The sequence below is a fragment of the Anopheles cruzii genome, chromosome 2 (assembly GCF_943734635.1).
Source record: "Anopheles cruzii chromosome 2, idAnoCruzAS_RS32_06, whole genome shotgun sequence".
Taxonomy (NCBI): Eukaryota; Metazoa; Arthropoda; class Insecta; order Diptera; family Culicidae; genus Anopheles; species Anopheles cruzii.
This window is the reverse complement of record NC_069144.1, coordinates 22986886-22999908: the sequence shown is the minus strand read 5'-3', so window position 1 is coordinate 22999908 and position 13023 is coordinate 22986886. Positions and strand designations below refer to the sequence as shown.

The following is a 13023-nucleotide window of genomic DNA, read 5'->3' as shown; positions in this document are numbered from 1 at the left end:
TCCACCACGAGATGCCATATCCAAACAATATGTGTGTTATAAATTTCGTGCTGTTTGGAAATATGTTCCGTACACCCGGCCACTGTTCGAACTCGAATGTGATTCGATAAATGATGCAGCAATACATTCCGCTGTGTTTGTCGGACAGCCTGTGGTGCCGCTGGACGCTGCCCTCACCCTCACTGAACAGTCTGCGAGGCGCTTTCTGTGCGAGATTTTGATGGATATCCAGGTGCGGAAAACAACAACGACGCACACGGTGCGGTGCTAATGAACAAATCCCCGAGCTCTGTCGCCGGCGCTTTTGGGGCGCTTTTTACTTGTCACCAAATCCCGGACACGATCGGAACGCAGTGGTGCTGTGCGCCGCACGCTGCACGACAATGTCCGGCTCCTGGGTCCGGTGATGCGAAAACCGCCCGATACAAAGAACGGTCGTTAAAGTCCTCCCTGTTTTTTATCGACTGCTGATGTTTGGTGTTTTTCCTTGGTCGCTCCCATTCTTCCGGTGATATGTTGGATATCCATGTGTGTGTGTGTGTGTGTGCTGGGTTGACCGTTTTCGGACGCTCCTCGAACGTTCATTGAAAAGGACGCCGTCGGTTGGCATCATGTAAGCCAGAGCATATGGTTCCATGTTACCTACTTCGCTGGCGAGAGTTAACAGAGGGCGGAGAGGATACGTCTCCAGCTACAAGCTCGGTTTGACATTGAAACATCGCTCGGACACGTTATTATCGATCCCATTTCCTGGCCGATAGCGTTCGCTTTGTTTTCCGCCGAACTGGTTCCATGCTGCCTATAGCCCAGGTCCGACGAAGCTAACGACGCTCCAGAGCAGCAGAAGCAGCAGCAGCAGCACAGAGAAAACTTAAACCTCCTCAAAACACAGCTCGCCACACGGTGTGTCTCGCAAGATACGGAATGCTAATAAAGGCAAGCCGAGGGGCAATGGACCGCATCGGAATGGGGCACAGGACAGGGCACAAAAAATGCAAACACAGCGCGCACAAAAATGGGTTCCATTTAATCTCGGAACGCGACCAGCGGAACGACTACTTGGTCTGCCGGCTGCAGGACTGCCAGGCACACTATCCTGCAGATTAGAGCCAAGAAGTTCCAATTATAGACACGCGAAAGGAGACGCCCACTTGCGCCAGCGCCAGTGGAAGCAAATGGATGCCGTGTAGCGCAGATTCTCGGCCATTTAATGTCAAATTTTTGGAAAACTCAGAAACCGAAACCCCACCGGTAACAACATAAATAGCCTTAAGCAACGACACGAAGAAGTCGAAGTCGATTCGGACATCGATGGGCTCATTTTTGAAATGGATGTGACATGTTCCCTGACGAGCTTCTCTGAGGTACCAGCGGTCATGTGTGTCATGTTACGCGGGCCCGATTTGGCCAGCATCAGTCCTGGGAGTTGACCACACAAAGACGTGGGCCCTCCTGCTTGATACCAGTGATTTAATTTGATGGCAGCACAGAGAGAGAGAGAAAAAGAGAGAGAGTAAGAAGAGCCACGAGCCCTTCATCTATCGGAAGCCAATTGCCGGTAGTGGAAAATGGATTGAATTTGACGCTGACGTGTACGACCACCCGGGCCCGGGTTTGACGTGAAACGGAATACCGGTACGATTCTAAGTAGCTTAACGAGTTACATTCAATACCTTGTCACGCTCCAGTTTGTGCGTGTGTGTGTGCATAGGACGGGGTTGTAATTCTCCCCGCTCCCCGCAAACTGGGAGCTGGATTTACCGGGAACCGCCAACCGCTGGACCGTTAGCTAGTTCCCCTCCCAGTCCGAGCCCACTACAAAGTTTCCACTAATTTCACTTCAACTAGTGGTCCTCCAGCTTCCTTCGCGGGAGTGGAGTGGACGGCCACAAAAACCACACCAAAAAGCTGTCGACTTGTCTGCCCGTACTTTTTGATTCCGCCACCGACCGACCCCACCGGCCCACCGGCCGCTACGGCTACTATTTTATTCAGCAACTCCAAATCGGTCGTAATTGAAGCCAAATGGGCAGGCTTAGCTGTCAGCCGTATCCGTTTCCGATCTCATTTGGAGAACGCAACCGGGAGGGGGCCCTACCCTCGACTGGTCGGCGCTGCCGGACGCCGGAACACACACACACACGTCCCCCCGTCCGGTATTGGTACCGTTCAATTATTTTATTGTCGTGATCGAATTTCAATTCACAAATGGCTTCTGATTTTCATCCACCATGACACCGACCTCTTCGCCGGAGGGCGGCTCCTTGGGCCGAGAATTTCGGTCGGGCCACTTCATCGTCGTCTCGCCGCCGTCCGGTGACGGTGGAGTTGCGGTTTGGTGGAGCTGCCAAGCGCTACGCAATAGCGCTTCCCTTCTTCTTACTTTCTTACGGGACCTGAAACCCCTGAACGAGCACTGATTTCCCCACGGTCGGCCCACGCGGGACGCTCGGGACGTAATGACATTATGCATCGTTAATGTAATAAAAGCCATGGCCAGGATTTCAGTGAGTCCTCAAATCGATAGGCTATTTCCGATTTCGACCAACCGTGAGTGATCGATTAAATTCTAACATTAGACCTCGCGCTGGCAGCACGGCCACCGGACTGGCAGCTCCCGTGTTTGATGTGACACAAAGTATTCGCCGGCAAACGGCCCTCGGCCGGACACAACAATTGTCGCCAATTTGCGGCGGCGGTGGAAAATTTATTGTTTATTGGAATGTTTTACATCGTTAAAGGACGACATGGTCTACAGAATTATTTGGTCACTAGTGCAAAGCTTTGACGAGGGAAAGAATCGCCGTTTGGTAGGTAGATTGGAGCAGGCGGTGAATAGACGAAAAACAAGAACAATGAAGTTTCACTTCCACAGGACAGAGTGTTCCAAGTTGGGAGTTTTAGATTCAACAAAAAGATAAGAAGCTTCTAGTAGGTCTAGAGAGCAGTTGTAACTCACAGAACCTTAGATTCATAAATCAAACCATTTTCAGAAAGTGAATTACCGGAAAAGGAGCACTAACGAACAGCGCCATTCACCACAACTGCTCGAAGCTACTCGAAGCTACTCGATCGAAAGAAAGATACTGCTCGGAAGAAAGTAGGATCAGAAAATATTAACGGATTTAAATTAGCGCTACAAGCACAGCAAAGGGACGACCCTAGGCAGGTGGGGCACCGGTATTTGTCTCTTCTCAATGGTGGCGAAACAAATGGCATGCCTCTTAAAGGCCCCCGGGATTGCTACCGGGGGTCTGTTGTTTTACTAGCCGTAGCGATTGCGATTGTTTGTTTTTTATTTGGTTTCTACGACCCTTTAAAAAGGAAGCAAAATAATATCTCCTTTCTTTTGACCTTTTCCGGCCCGACCGACCGAAGGAGTTGGGACGGGGCGTTTTTTTCATTTTATGCACCGCATCCAAACCTAACCGAACCGAAACCGAACCAAAAACAACACGAAGGTTAATTTATACAAACCGACGGTTTTGCTTTCGGCACTCGTGGGTCCTTTGCTACTTTGCTGATGAAAAATCGATTCCCAATTACCCTTTCCGGTGTAATAATATACACAGGGGCCATGCTGAGGATGCTTTCGGTTTTGACTGCTCCTGAAGAAGCTCACCTTCGCCAGCGCGCTCACCGCTGTGGGCGTTTGCGATCGCCTCCGGCCACTTGGCAGTCGGGCTGGCTGGGCTTGATATGGGCAAAGTTTGCCTGGGCGCTGATGAGATGATAAAGGAACCCGACACCATCGTACGTCTTACGGAAAAGCTTTATTCGTCTACCTCATCAACTTTACCGGGCCCTGCTGTGAGGGTGGCCATGCGCCAAAAAGCTGTTTTCCATTTCGATAATGGTCGCACTCGAAATTGTGGCGCGCGGCCCCTGATAATGGGGCCGTTCTTTCCGCGGCCAAATCGATTGTTGGCCCCCTCCGAGAACCGGGCCGGGGAATCACACCTGTGCCCCAGAATGTGTCTCCCTTCCTTTTTTTTGGGGAGGCAGTGTGGGTTGGTCGGAATTAGGTCCCGACTGCCAACTGCTGCGTGGTTCGAGTTTTCTCGACGCACACACGCGCTCTGGAGCTTTTTATGGCACCGCACACACGATAACAGCACAACGCAACTCGGAACGGGTTCGCAGACAACTAAACGACACGGGGCCGTGCAATAACAACATGCATATAGTTTCGCGTACGGTTCCGCACGACGACGACGAGGACGACAAAACATCTAATTTGCTCACCCCAAAAAAGAGGGAAAAATAAGGCAAAAAAAACGTGGAGGAAAAGTTGCCCAACTTCTCGGGCTTCGCAAACATGCGCTGCGCGTCCATGTTTCGAGGAGCGTAAGGAGCTATCAGGGAGAGATCGGTCCGGAACGATAGCCATGGACTGCCACGGGGTGGGTTCCCCTGCCTGGCTCACGCAACAACGCCCGCCCTGCCCGCTCGCCTGCCCCGCGGTTCGGCTCAAAATTGAGTTGTTCCGTGGTGAGCCGTGTGAGGGTATCGCCGTCGGCCCCTGCCCGTGCCCAAAGATGCGGGTTCCTGCCGGGACGCATGCCAGCCTCGCTGCGCCCGTGTGTGTTCCCGGCGACTTCTCATAAAAACAAAGAAAATGAAAAACTTTCTAAATTTTGCACCATACTAAACCCGGCCACCACACGCACACACGTGTAGGGGCACCGTGCATAGCAATTCCAGGAGCGCACCGCACCCAGACCCAGACCGAGCGACACAGAGAGAGAGAGAGAGAGAAGCGTTGGGAAGAAATTAGATTATGCTCTATTATACATATATCAATGTCCCGCCGCCACCGACGACGACGACGACGATGACGGGAAACTGTGTCTTAGAAGTATGCCCGACTCGGGCATAAATATACGCTCGGAAGGTTCCGCTTCTGGCTCGGTGCAAGGTTTCACGACTCAATTGCGCACAAGATGCATTTTCCAATTATGCGGACGAGACTGGCGACTGCGGCGGTAGTAGCTGGTAGCCGACAGCGAAGATCGGACCGCGAACCCCCTAAAGCTGGGCCCCAAATGAGGGCAGCTCTGAGGGCGCGGTATGGTGAGAAGTTGTGCAGTGTAACGCCACACTGATGGAACGCTTACGTGATGGGGTTTTCCTTTTCACGTAGAATTTTATGCAAGTTGTTTGTTTTATATTTGTTTTGTGTGAGATTTAACTAATGTTTGGCTATGATTTGACTTTTTTTCCTGGGTCTGTAATCTTATTTCATTGTTTTCAATTATTTTATGATCCTTTCAATTATCCTCGTTTAGTTTATGTAAGGACATTCGTATCCGAGGGTCCCGATACGAGTTTCTGTGGACCATTTTTACGGCAAAACATCATTAAAACAAAAAAAGTTTATTTATTAGCTTAGTTAGCTTTTCATTAAAATTTGATTTATTGGAATTTAATTTATGTCTTTGCCTTTTGGGCATGGTTAGTTATTCACACAGCGTTTTTTGGTCTTTTTAACACATTATTATCGAACCGAATATGTTGACGAAGGTGAAAAACTGTAAAGAAAAAAGTAAGAATAAGAGAAAATAATTTTTCAGCCTTGCATTCGACGCTTGAGAGGTGATTATGTTGCCAACTTCATACCGGCGACCATGCGCCTCCATCACGCGCTCACTAAGCTGTCTCGTGGTATGGCATCGGTAATGGGTTCGTTTTTTGGTTACGCTTTCATTCCGATTACGAATCGGTTATTCATACTGCTGTTTCGCGGAATCATATTTTATTCATTGTTCCACAATTGTTCCGGCGACAAATCTCAAAACGCACACGCACTCGTGGAGTTCGTTCACACGGCATCCTTGTTCCAAGTTTTTTTCCATAACCTTGTTGGCTTTTGTTCGCTGAAATCTCATACAGAGTGAAGAAAAGGCACAGGAATCAATCTTTGAAATTCACTGAACACAATCAGTTCTCCTTCGAACGCAGGTTGCCATTCCGTTCACCGAGTTCATTATAGAAAACCATTCGAACGGATTCAGGCGAACCGATCGAAAACCGATTGGAACGCAATCAGCAACAGGCCTCCTTTATGCTTGTTGGGTAGCTCGGGCCCACTTTGCCATCGAAACCTTTGCGGAGGAGCATTTTTGATCGAAGACAGACAGACTCGGTCGTAGGTCACACTCGAGACGCGTAAAATAATTAACACATTATTTATTCACCCGAATTAGAAGCCGCCACCAACCAAACCAAACAAACAAACCAAAGGTAAAACATTGTTTCGGAATCTTCCGGAACCCGGGTGGTACCGGTTCAATTAACGTCACACGCCACGTGTGCGAGACACCCGGCTCGGCGCCGAACCTCAAACATCCGGCCCTTCCACACACACACACACACTCACGAACGCGCTGCTGAATAATTGACCACAATGCAAACGAAAAACTCATTAAAACCGAAAATGCATGGGGTACGACGGGGCGCCCGCATTGCTTTGTGGCCCGCCCTCGGTACCAAAACTTACGCCGATGGTTCCGTGCGGGTGGGCCGGCCTTTTCCGGGAGTGTATTACCCACTCCTAATTCACTCTCGAACTGTTGAACCGTTTGAACCACTTAAACTGCGAAGCCCGCGTGGTGCGACCTGCCGGCATTAAATTCTTGGCCCTTGGAATTACTACGCTTGCTGTATTATTAAATTCCCAGCCATCTTCCCGGATCCTTCCCGCGGGGCCGGGCATTCCGGGCGGCCACTCACCTTAAAATCACCGCCGGCCGGCCGGCTCACGGGGCTTCCCTTGGCTGGTGGCTTCTAGTCGGAGAGTACTTTTTCGTTTATCACCCCTCGTTAAACTTTGATGCACCGGGGCCGGTGTGTGCGCGGGCGCGCGTACTTTTGTTATGAATGCAAACGGCTGAACCAATAGTCGGAAATATTTCATTGAGCCCCTCGCCGCACGGCGCCGGCGCCACTGATGAACCTGACCGGTACAAGTGATTGCCCACCTGCCTTGCCTTGACATTTACTTTTTTTCGTCTGCTCAAACTTCCGGTCCGTGTAGTTCGGTCCGGTTTTGGGGCTTTACGCTTCTCCATTTCTCGTGTTGCTTCCGCTTTTTTTCGTTTTGGGTTTCCCTCAATGCTCACCAAGCCATGGCCACCCACGGGGTGGGGGGGGTGGCGGTGGTCCACCACCTCCTAACTAGCAGCAATTTTACCGCAACGGTACCCCCGGTGTCGAACTTTCAACTTCGCTCGGATCAACTCCTTCAACAACTTTCCGGCCCTCTCGCTCTCTCTGTGTCGGTGAGAGGTGCAAAAAAAACTTTCTCTGTCGGTCTTTTGCCGCTGATTCAGTTTGGTGGTGAATTTTTAGCACGACCCCACCGTGCACTACTCACACACACACACAGAGCAAGCGGCCACATTCATCGTCGGGCTCGTTCGAGAGGGAATTTTCCGATTTGTCACTACACACGCCGGGCACGGTTCGACACGATCATCCCCGATCCCTCCGTCTCTCTGTGCGTGTGTGTGTGTGTGTGTTTGAGTGGTGTTCGGGTGGACGGAGCAAACTTTGTGCCTGATTAAAATTAAAAAAAAGGACTAAAAAACCAACATCCAAACTTTCGCCGGCGAGTAAGCGAGGAGCTAGAGCACCGTGGCACCGTGGCACTTCGGTCGGTGAAAGTTGGCCTCGTCCACGACGTCAGCTGCGGTTTGCGGAGAATGAATGTAAAATACAGCTCCTTCGCCCGAGGACCGACCGGGGCGGAGTTGGAGTTTACTCAACAGCACGGAGCAAATAAAAAAAATGGAACCGAAACACACACACACAGAGAGAGGGTGCACATTCCACGTCACGAGAGGTGCAAAAGCTGGTGTTATAATTTTTCAATTTCCATCACACGCCGCCCCGCCCCGTATGGCCTCGGCTCACGGTGAACTATTTAATGGGGTTCTTGAAGCTGTCCGGTGGAGGTGACGGCGCCGAGCAGCGGCCACTCTATATTTTTTTAACCGATAATTGGGAGAATAATTGGAAAACTTTGCCGCTTCGTGCAGCTTCTTGAGTCTCGGGTTTACGGGTCGAGAAACACACCGAGACGCACAATGGTGTATCTGTGTGCGGAACTTACAGCTGAGTGCGTGAAATTACCACCCCGCTGGGCTCGAAAGCTACGGAACGAGTTGTGTCAGGTTCGCCTTTTGTACGTTTTGTACTGGCTCTTGCGGGTCCCAGTTTTGTGGGCACACACACACACAGCTCGGGAGTTTTCCGCACTCCATTTTGGGAGTTTGTTTATTGTCAAAGATGGTGAATCTGTTTTGTGTTTTCAAGAGTCTGTTTACAGTTTGTTATTAATTATTTTGTCTATTATGATACGAGGTTCGAGTTTTCGGCTTTTGTGGAAGGATAATAGGTTAGGGACCTTATGGAATGTAGAGCTGAAAATACCATAATTAGTCCATAGCGTTTTCTCATCAATAACCAAATAACCAAAATATAAAAAATGAGCCGTTACTATTGTTATTTTATCTACTTATTTATTTATTATATTATTTGTTCATAATTAATTTATTTATTATCAACGGGCTTTGTAGCGCGATCGACAAAATGTCCTGATGGAAGTGAACAACACTTTGAAATGAATCAAACCTTAAACAGTGTACGCTTACAAAAGCCGTAAAAGATATTCCAGAGGATGTTGGCACTCGTTGCCGAGTTGTAATTTCTTCGCGAAAACTTTGCCTCCATCCTCCGTGTATCCACCCATAAAGCAAACAGTCAATCATTCTCGACATTGACATTGACCCTTTTTTGAAAAGTTTGATCATCAACATTACTTTTGGGGTTCCCGACCTGTGGAAAGCTATTCATTTATAGCTGTTCAAAAGCTTATTCGACCTCCAAATATGCCTTCGGCAATCGTTCAGCTGATTGCGACCAAACACTTGCCACTGGGTTGACGTTTTAATTGGGTTCAAAAATAACTTTAACCCAGAAATTCGTCATCCGTTGTTATTTTTCAAATCGAACAGATTTGGCTTGATTCAATTGTTTCCCCAATGGCAGAAGTGGACTCTTGATCTGTGCATTTGAAGTATCAGGATTTTTTGAGAAAACTAAAGATGCAAGTCCCGAAGACTATTTACCGAACTGTAATATTTTACTCAAATAAACATACTATATTTAGAAGATTGCCAGTGCTGAAAACATATTTATGACAGCGTAGTAAATAACAGATATCCCTGTGAATGTTGTAGTCTTTAAGCGCTAAGAGTCTTTCGCGTCCCAAGGACTGGTCGTCTCTGGTCGCGTCTCAGAGGTTCTTGCTTCGAAGTTCACCTCTAAGTGAATGGTTCTCATCAGTCCCAAAGTCATCTTCTTACGTTACTGATAACTTTATAACGTGGTCAAAGGACCTAACATCAATTACTAACCATTTACAAAAATATAATTCTTTCGTCGGCACGACCATGAAATCTCCTCCCAACAAACAGACAACTCATCTCACCCCTGGTACTCCTGAAGCAAACGATGAAGAAAACCCATTGCCTAAGACACTTACACATCGACCGTTAGATCAACAAACCAACCGAACCAGATTACCCTATCGAAAAACAAACACCCAACACAAGCAGTCAGCCCCGCCCCGGGCGGACAGGGTTCATCGTGGGATCATATTTTTCGCGGCAAAACAGATTACGTTTGATATCAAATTCACGCTACCAGGAATTGTTTTTCACAAACCATTTCCACTCCGTGACACGGCGCCGATAAGAGCGCAAGCGAGAGCATCCGTAATAGAGTGAAGATTTATTGTAATAAAACAGAACCGAGCCCGAAACGAAACGAAAGTCGCCGACGGGACGATAAAACTCGCTTTCCGCTCGAACGACTCCGGCGACTCGTCAGATTTATGCAGTTTTGTTGATCACACGGACGGGACTGGCTGGCCCGGTGGCTGTATCTGCCCAGTCATGCCCGTCCGCACCCCATAATGGGTTGAGTGTCTCCGTTGGCTTGCAGAACGAACGGAGAAAGACACAAGACGCCGTAGACATCCGGCTCGCTCGGCGCAGCGCCGAGCGAGAACATTATGATGTAGATTGGAGCAAGATTATGGTGTATCAATTTTCAACGCGATTATCTTACCACTGACCTGGAAACGGGCGCCGGAGTCCGAGATCGGCACCGGATTGTGCTGCTGCCGAAATGGCGAATCGCAAAGTATCATTCCGCTTACCGGGAAACAATAGGCGGCCGGGACAGTCGGAGGTATTGATTTTACATCTGCTAGCCAGATCGGTATGTCATTCTACCATGCCTTTGAAGTCCGGGCCCGAACAATGCAGCTTGTACCGGGCTAGTTAGTTACGTGTAACAACGTTACCTTAGTCGGGCGGACTTTGTTTCTATTTTCCTTGCCGAGCATTTTCTGTTAACGCAACCCGGCTCGAGCTCGGGTTTACTCTTGTTAAATATCTAACGTTTATCGATTTAATCACCAATTTCGAACGTCCGACGTTTAGGTGGCACTATTCTGGGACATCAAACATTTATGGACACCAGATTCCGGCGAGTCCCGATCGTACATCTGATATTCATAGTTTTCTCAGGCAAACTAATCGAAGATGGACATTTTCTAGCCATCTGTATAATGAAGTTGAGGGATCGAACTTTGTTCGTTACGTAGATTTCTGCCAATAAACCGTCTGCTAGTATATTACAAGATATCCACAATAAACACCACACGAATAGTTTGCTAGAATAGACGGGAAAGGTTTCGTTTAAGGTCACCCACTTTTAGTTCACAAAATTGGCTATCTCCGAAACGAAGGGTTCCACTCGGCAAGCCGTTCGTGCCGCAAGCAACGAACGAGAGTCCTACGTGCGAAGCACAGTATAATTAGGGTGGCCGTAAACTTCGCTACCTCTAGCTCTTTGCAAACTACTGCAAACTACGCCACAGCCGCAGCTTCGCTCACGCTGAACGAATTTTCACGCTTGTCATTCCAGCATCCGGCGCCACACCAACCGGACACTTTCCGGACAGTAATTACTTGGAGGAGGACAAATATTCACCTGGGTTCCTGACGCTCGGCCAGAAGTACAGCATAGCCATCGGGTCGACCGTGGTGTTGCCATGCAAAATAAATGAGACAGGTAAGACATCTCCCCACCCGGTGCCCGGTTCTCACCCGGCCCTTAGTAGAGTAGCCCCCCTCGAAAAAAGCCCAACATTCATTGCTCACACCACACCCCTGTCTTGCTGTCTTGCCGAACATACGTCATCCGTTCACACGCGCGGCCACAGAGAACTCCAGCCACTATGTGCTGGCCTGGAAGCGTGACATCGCCGTCTTGACGGCCGGCAACGTGAAGGTTACGGTCAACCCGAGAATGCGGCTGATGCCGGTCCAGGGCCACGCCGACCAGCACGGTGCGCTGTCGACCGGCTACAACCTGGAGATACGGGACGTGCGCACGACCGACGCCGGTGACTACATCTGTCAGATCGGTTCGATGGAACCGAAAGAAATCGTGCACACACTCGAGATACTGGTGCCGCCGAAAATTGACTACATCTCGCCCGCCAACAAGCTGGACATCCACAAGGGCGCCCCGATCCGGATGGAGTGCCGGGCGTCCGGCAACCCAGCGCCCAAAATCATCTGGTCCAGGAAGGTGAGTTACGCAACGTGACATGGGCTTTTCGGTACGGATTTGGGGGAGACAGTACATTTTTTTTGGGAACCAAATCTGTCCTCCATTTTTATAACCCATTTCGGTTGCCTGAAACAACCCTGCCTAGCAGCTAAATTTAGTGGCAAAAATAAAAAAAAGTAAAGTAAACTGAAAGTAAGCATGACAATAAAATTAATTACAAACGAACAAACTGAACATGACGCGACACACAATAATAGAGATAAAGCCGACGGGGGCCAGGAAAATCGATTGACTTCACGGGGAGAGTTAAAATACTCAACAAAATATCCCGACAAACACGACATGGCAGCAGCAGCCGCTAACCGATCCTCATAATCATCCATCATCCCCGGTCGCGGAAAAGATAGCTAAATATGCAAAAGCCTGCCATATGTGTCGAGCCTCGTGTCCGCCTGATTGGACGTCCACATTTTTCAGCAAACCATCGCGAGACTGGCGCCGTTCCGGGAGCCGGTACCGAAATAATTAACACCGCGAAACTCGCCCCAGTCGGCTCGGCCTCTGTGTCAAAGGGCGGCCTGCGTACGGGGATGATGTCCTGCGACAGGTCACAATAGATGAGCACCCCATCGCGATGCGATGCATTACCGCCACGCGTTATTCCCGCCGGGTCCGAAGGGGGTATTCCCGGGAAACCTCCATCCGTGGGCTTTCGGGTCGAGCAGCGCCTCACAGTAACGGTGCCCGGAGGCCGAGACCTGACACTCGACAAATAACTTTCCGCCCCAAAAAGGGGGGGCACGCTGACGCTGGCCAATAACGACGGCAGCACGGCCGCTGGCGGTCAGAAAATGATATATGCGCTTGCCCTTTAGGTGACAACTCAGGTCCAAAAAGTCAAAAGTCCAGCACTGGCTAGCTGGCTAGCTGGCTGGCTGGCTGGCTGGAGCGAACTTGCTGACAAGCTCCCCAGGAGACCCGGCTCCGGTGCCAGAGAGTACGCCAGCAGGACGACCCGAGCCGGGACCTCCACAAAAGCACAGCGCGACCAATTGAACCTCCGTCGGACCCGTGCCCGGTGGTGGTTATCATAACACCGTGGTGCTATGTTTATTCACCACCACCAGGCATCGTAATATCCGTCCGTCCGTCCGTCCGTCCGCCGCCGTATGCTAATCCCCAACTCTCGGTGCTCTTTTCAGAATAATGTGATGCCGAATGGAGAAGCCAACAAGACTGGAAATGTGCTGGAGATAATGCACGCTAATCGCCACACCAGTGGCCATTACAAGTGCACCGCAGACAACCGTGTCGGTCAGCCCGATGCGAGAGAGGTGCTGATCAATGTGCTGTGTAAGTATGCTATATGGCGTG

General features: G+C 49.8%; 1 protein-coding gene across 1 annotated transcript in view; it reads left to right on the top strand.

Annotated features, from left to right (window-relative positions):
- The window catches only part of LOC128278687 (uncharacterized), a 79523-nt gene that overhangs the window by 60792 nt on the left and 5708 nt on the right, over window positions 1-13023 (top strand). The window contains exons 2-4 of the mRNA XM_053017418.1: window positions 10999-11145; window positions 11297-11667; window positions 12852-12995. Coding sequence (XP_052873378.1) covers window positions 10999-11145; window positions 11297-11667; window positions 12852-12995 — 662 coding nt within the window. The remainder of the gene's footprint in view (window positions 1-10998; window positions 11146-11296; window positions 11668-12851; window positions 12996-13023) is intronic.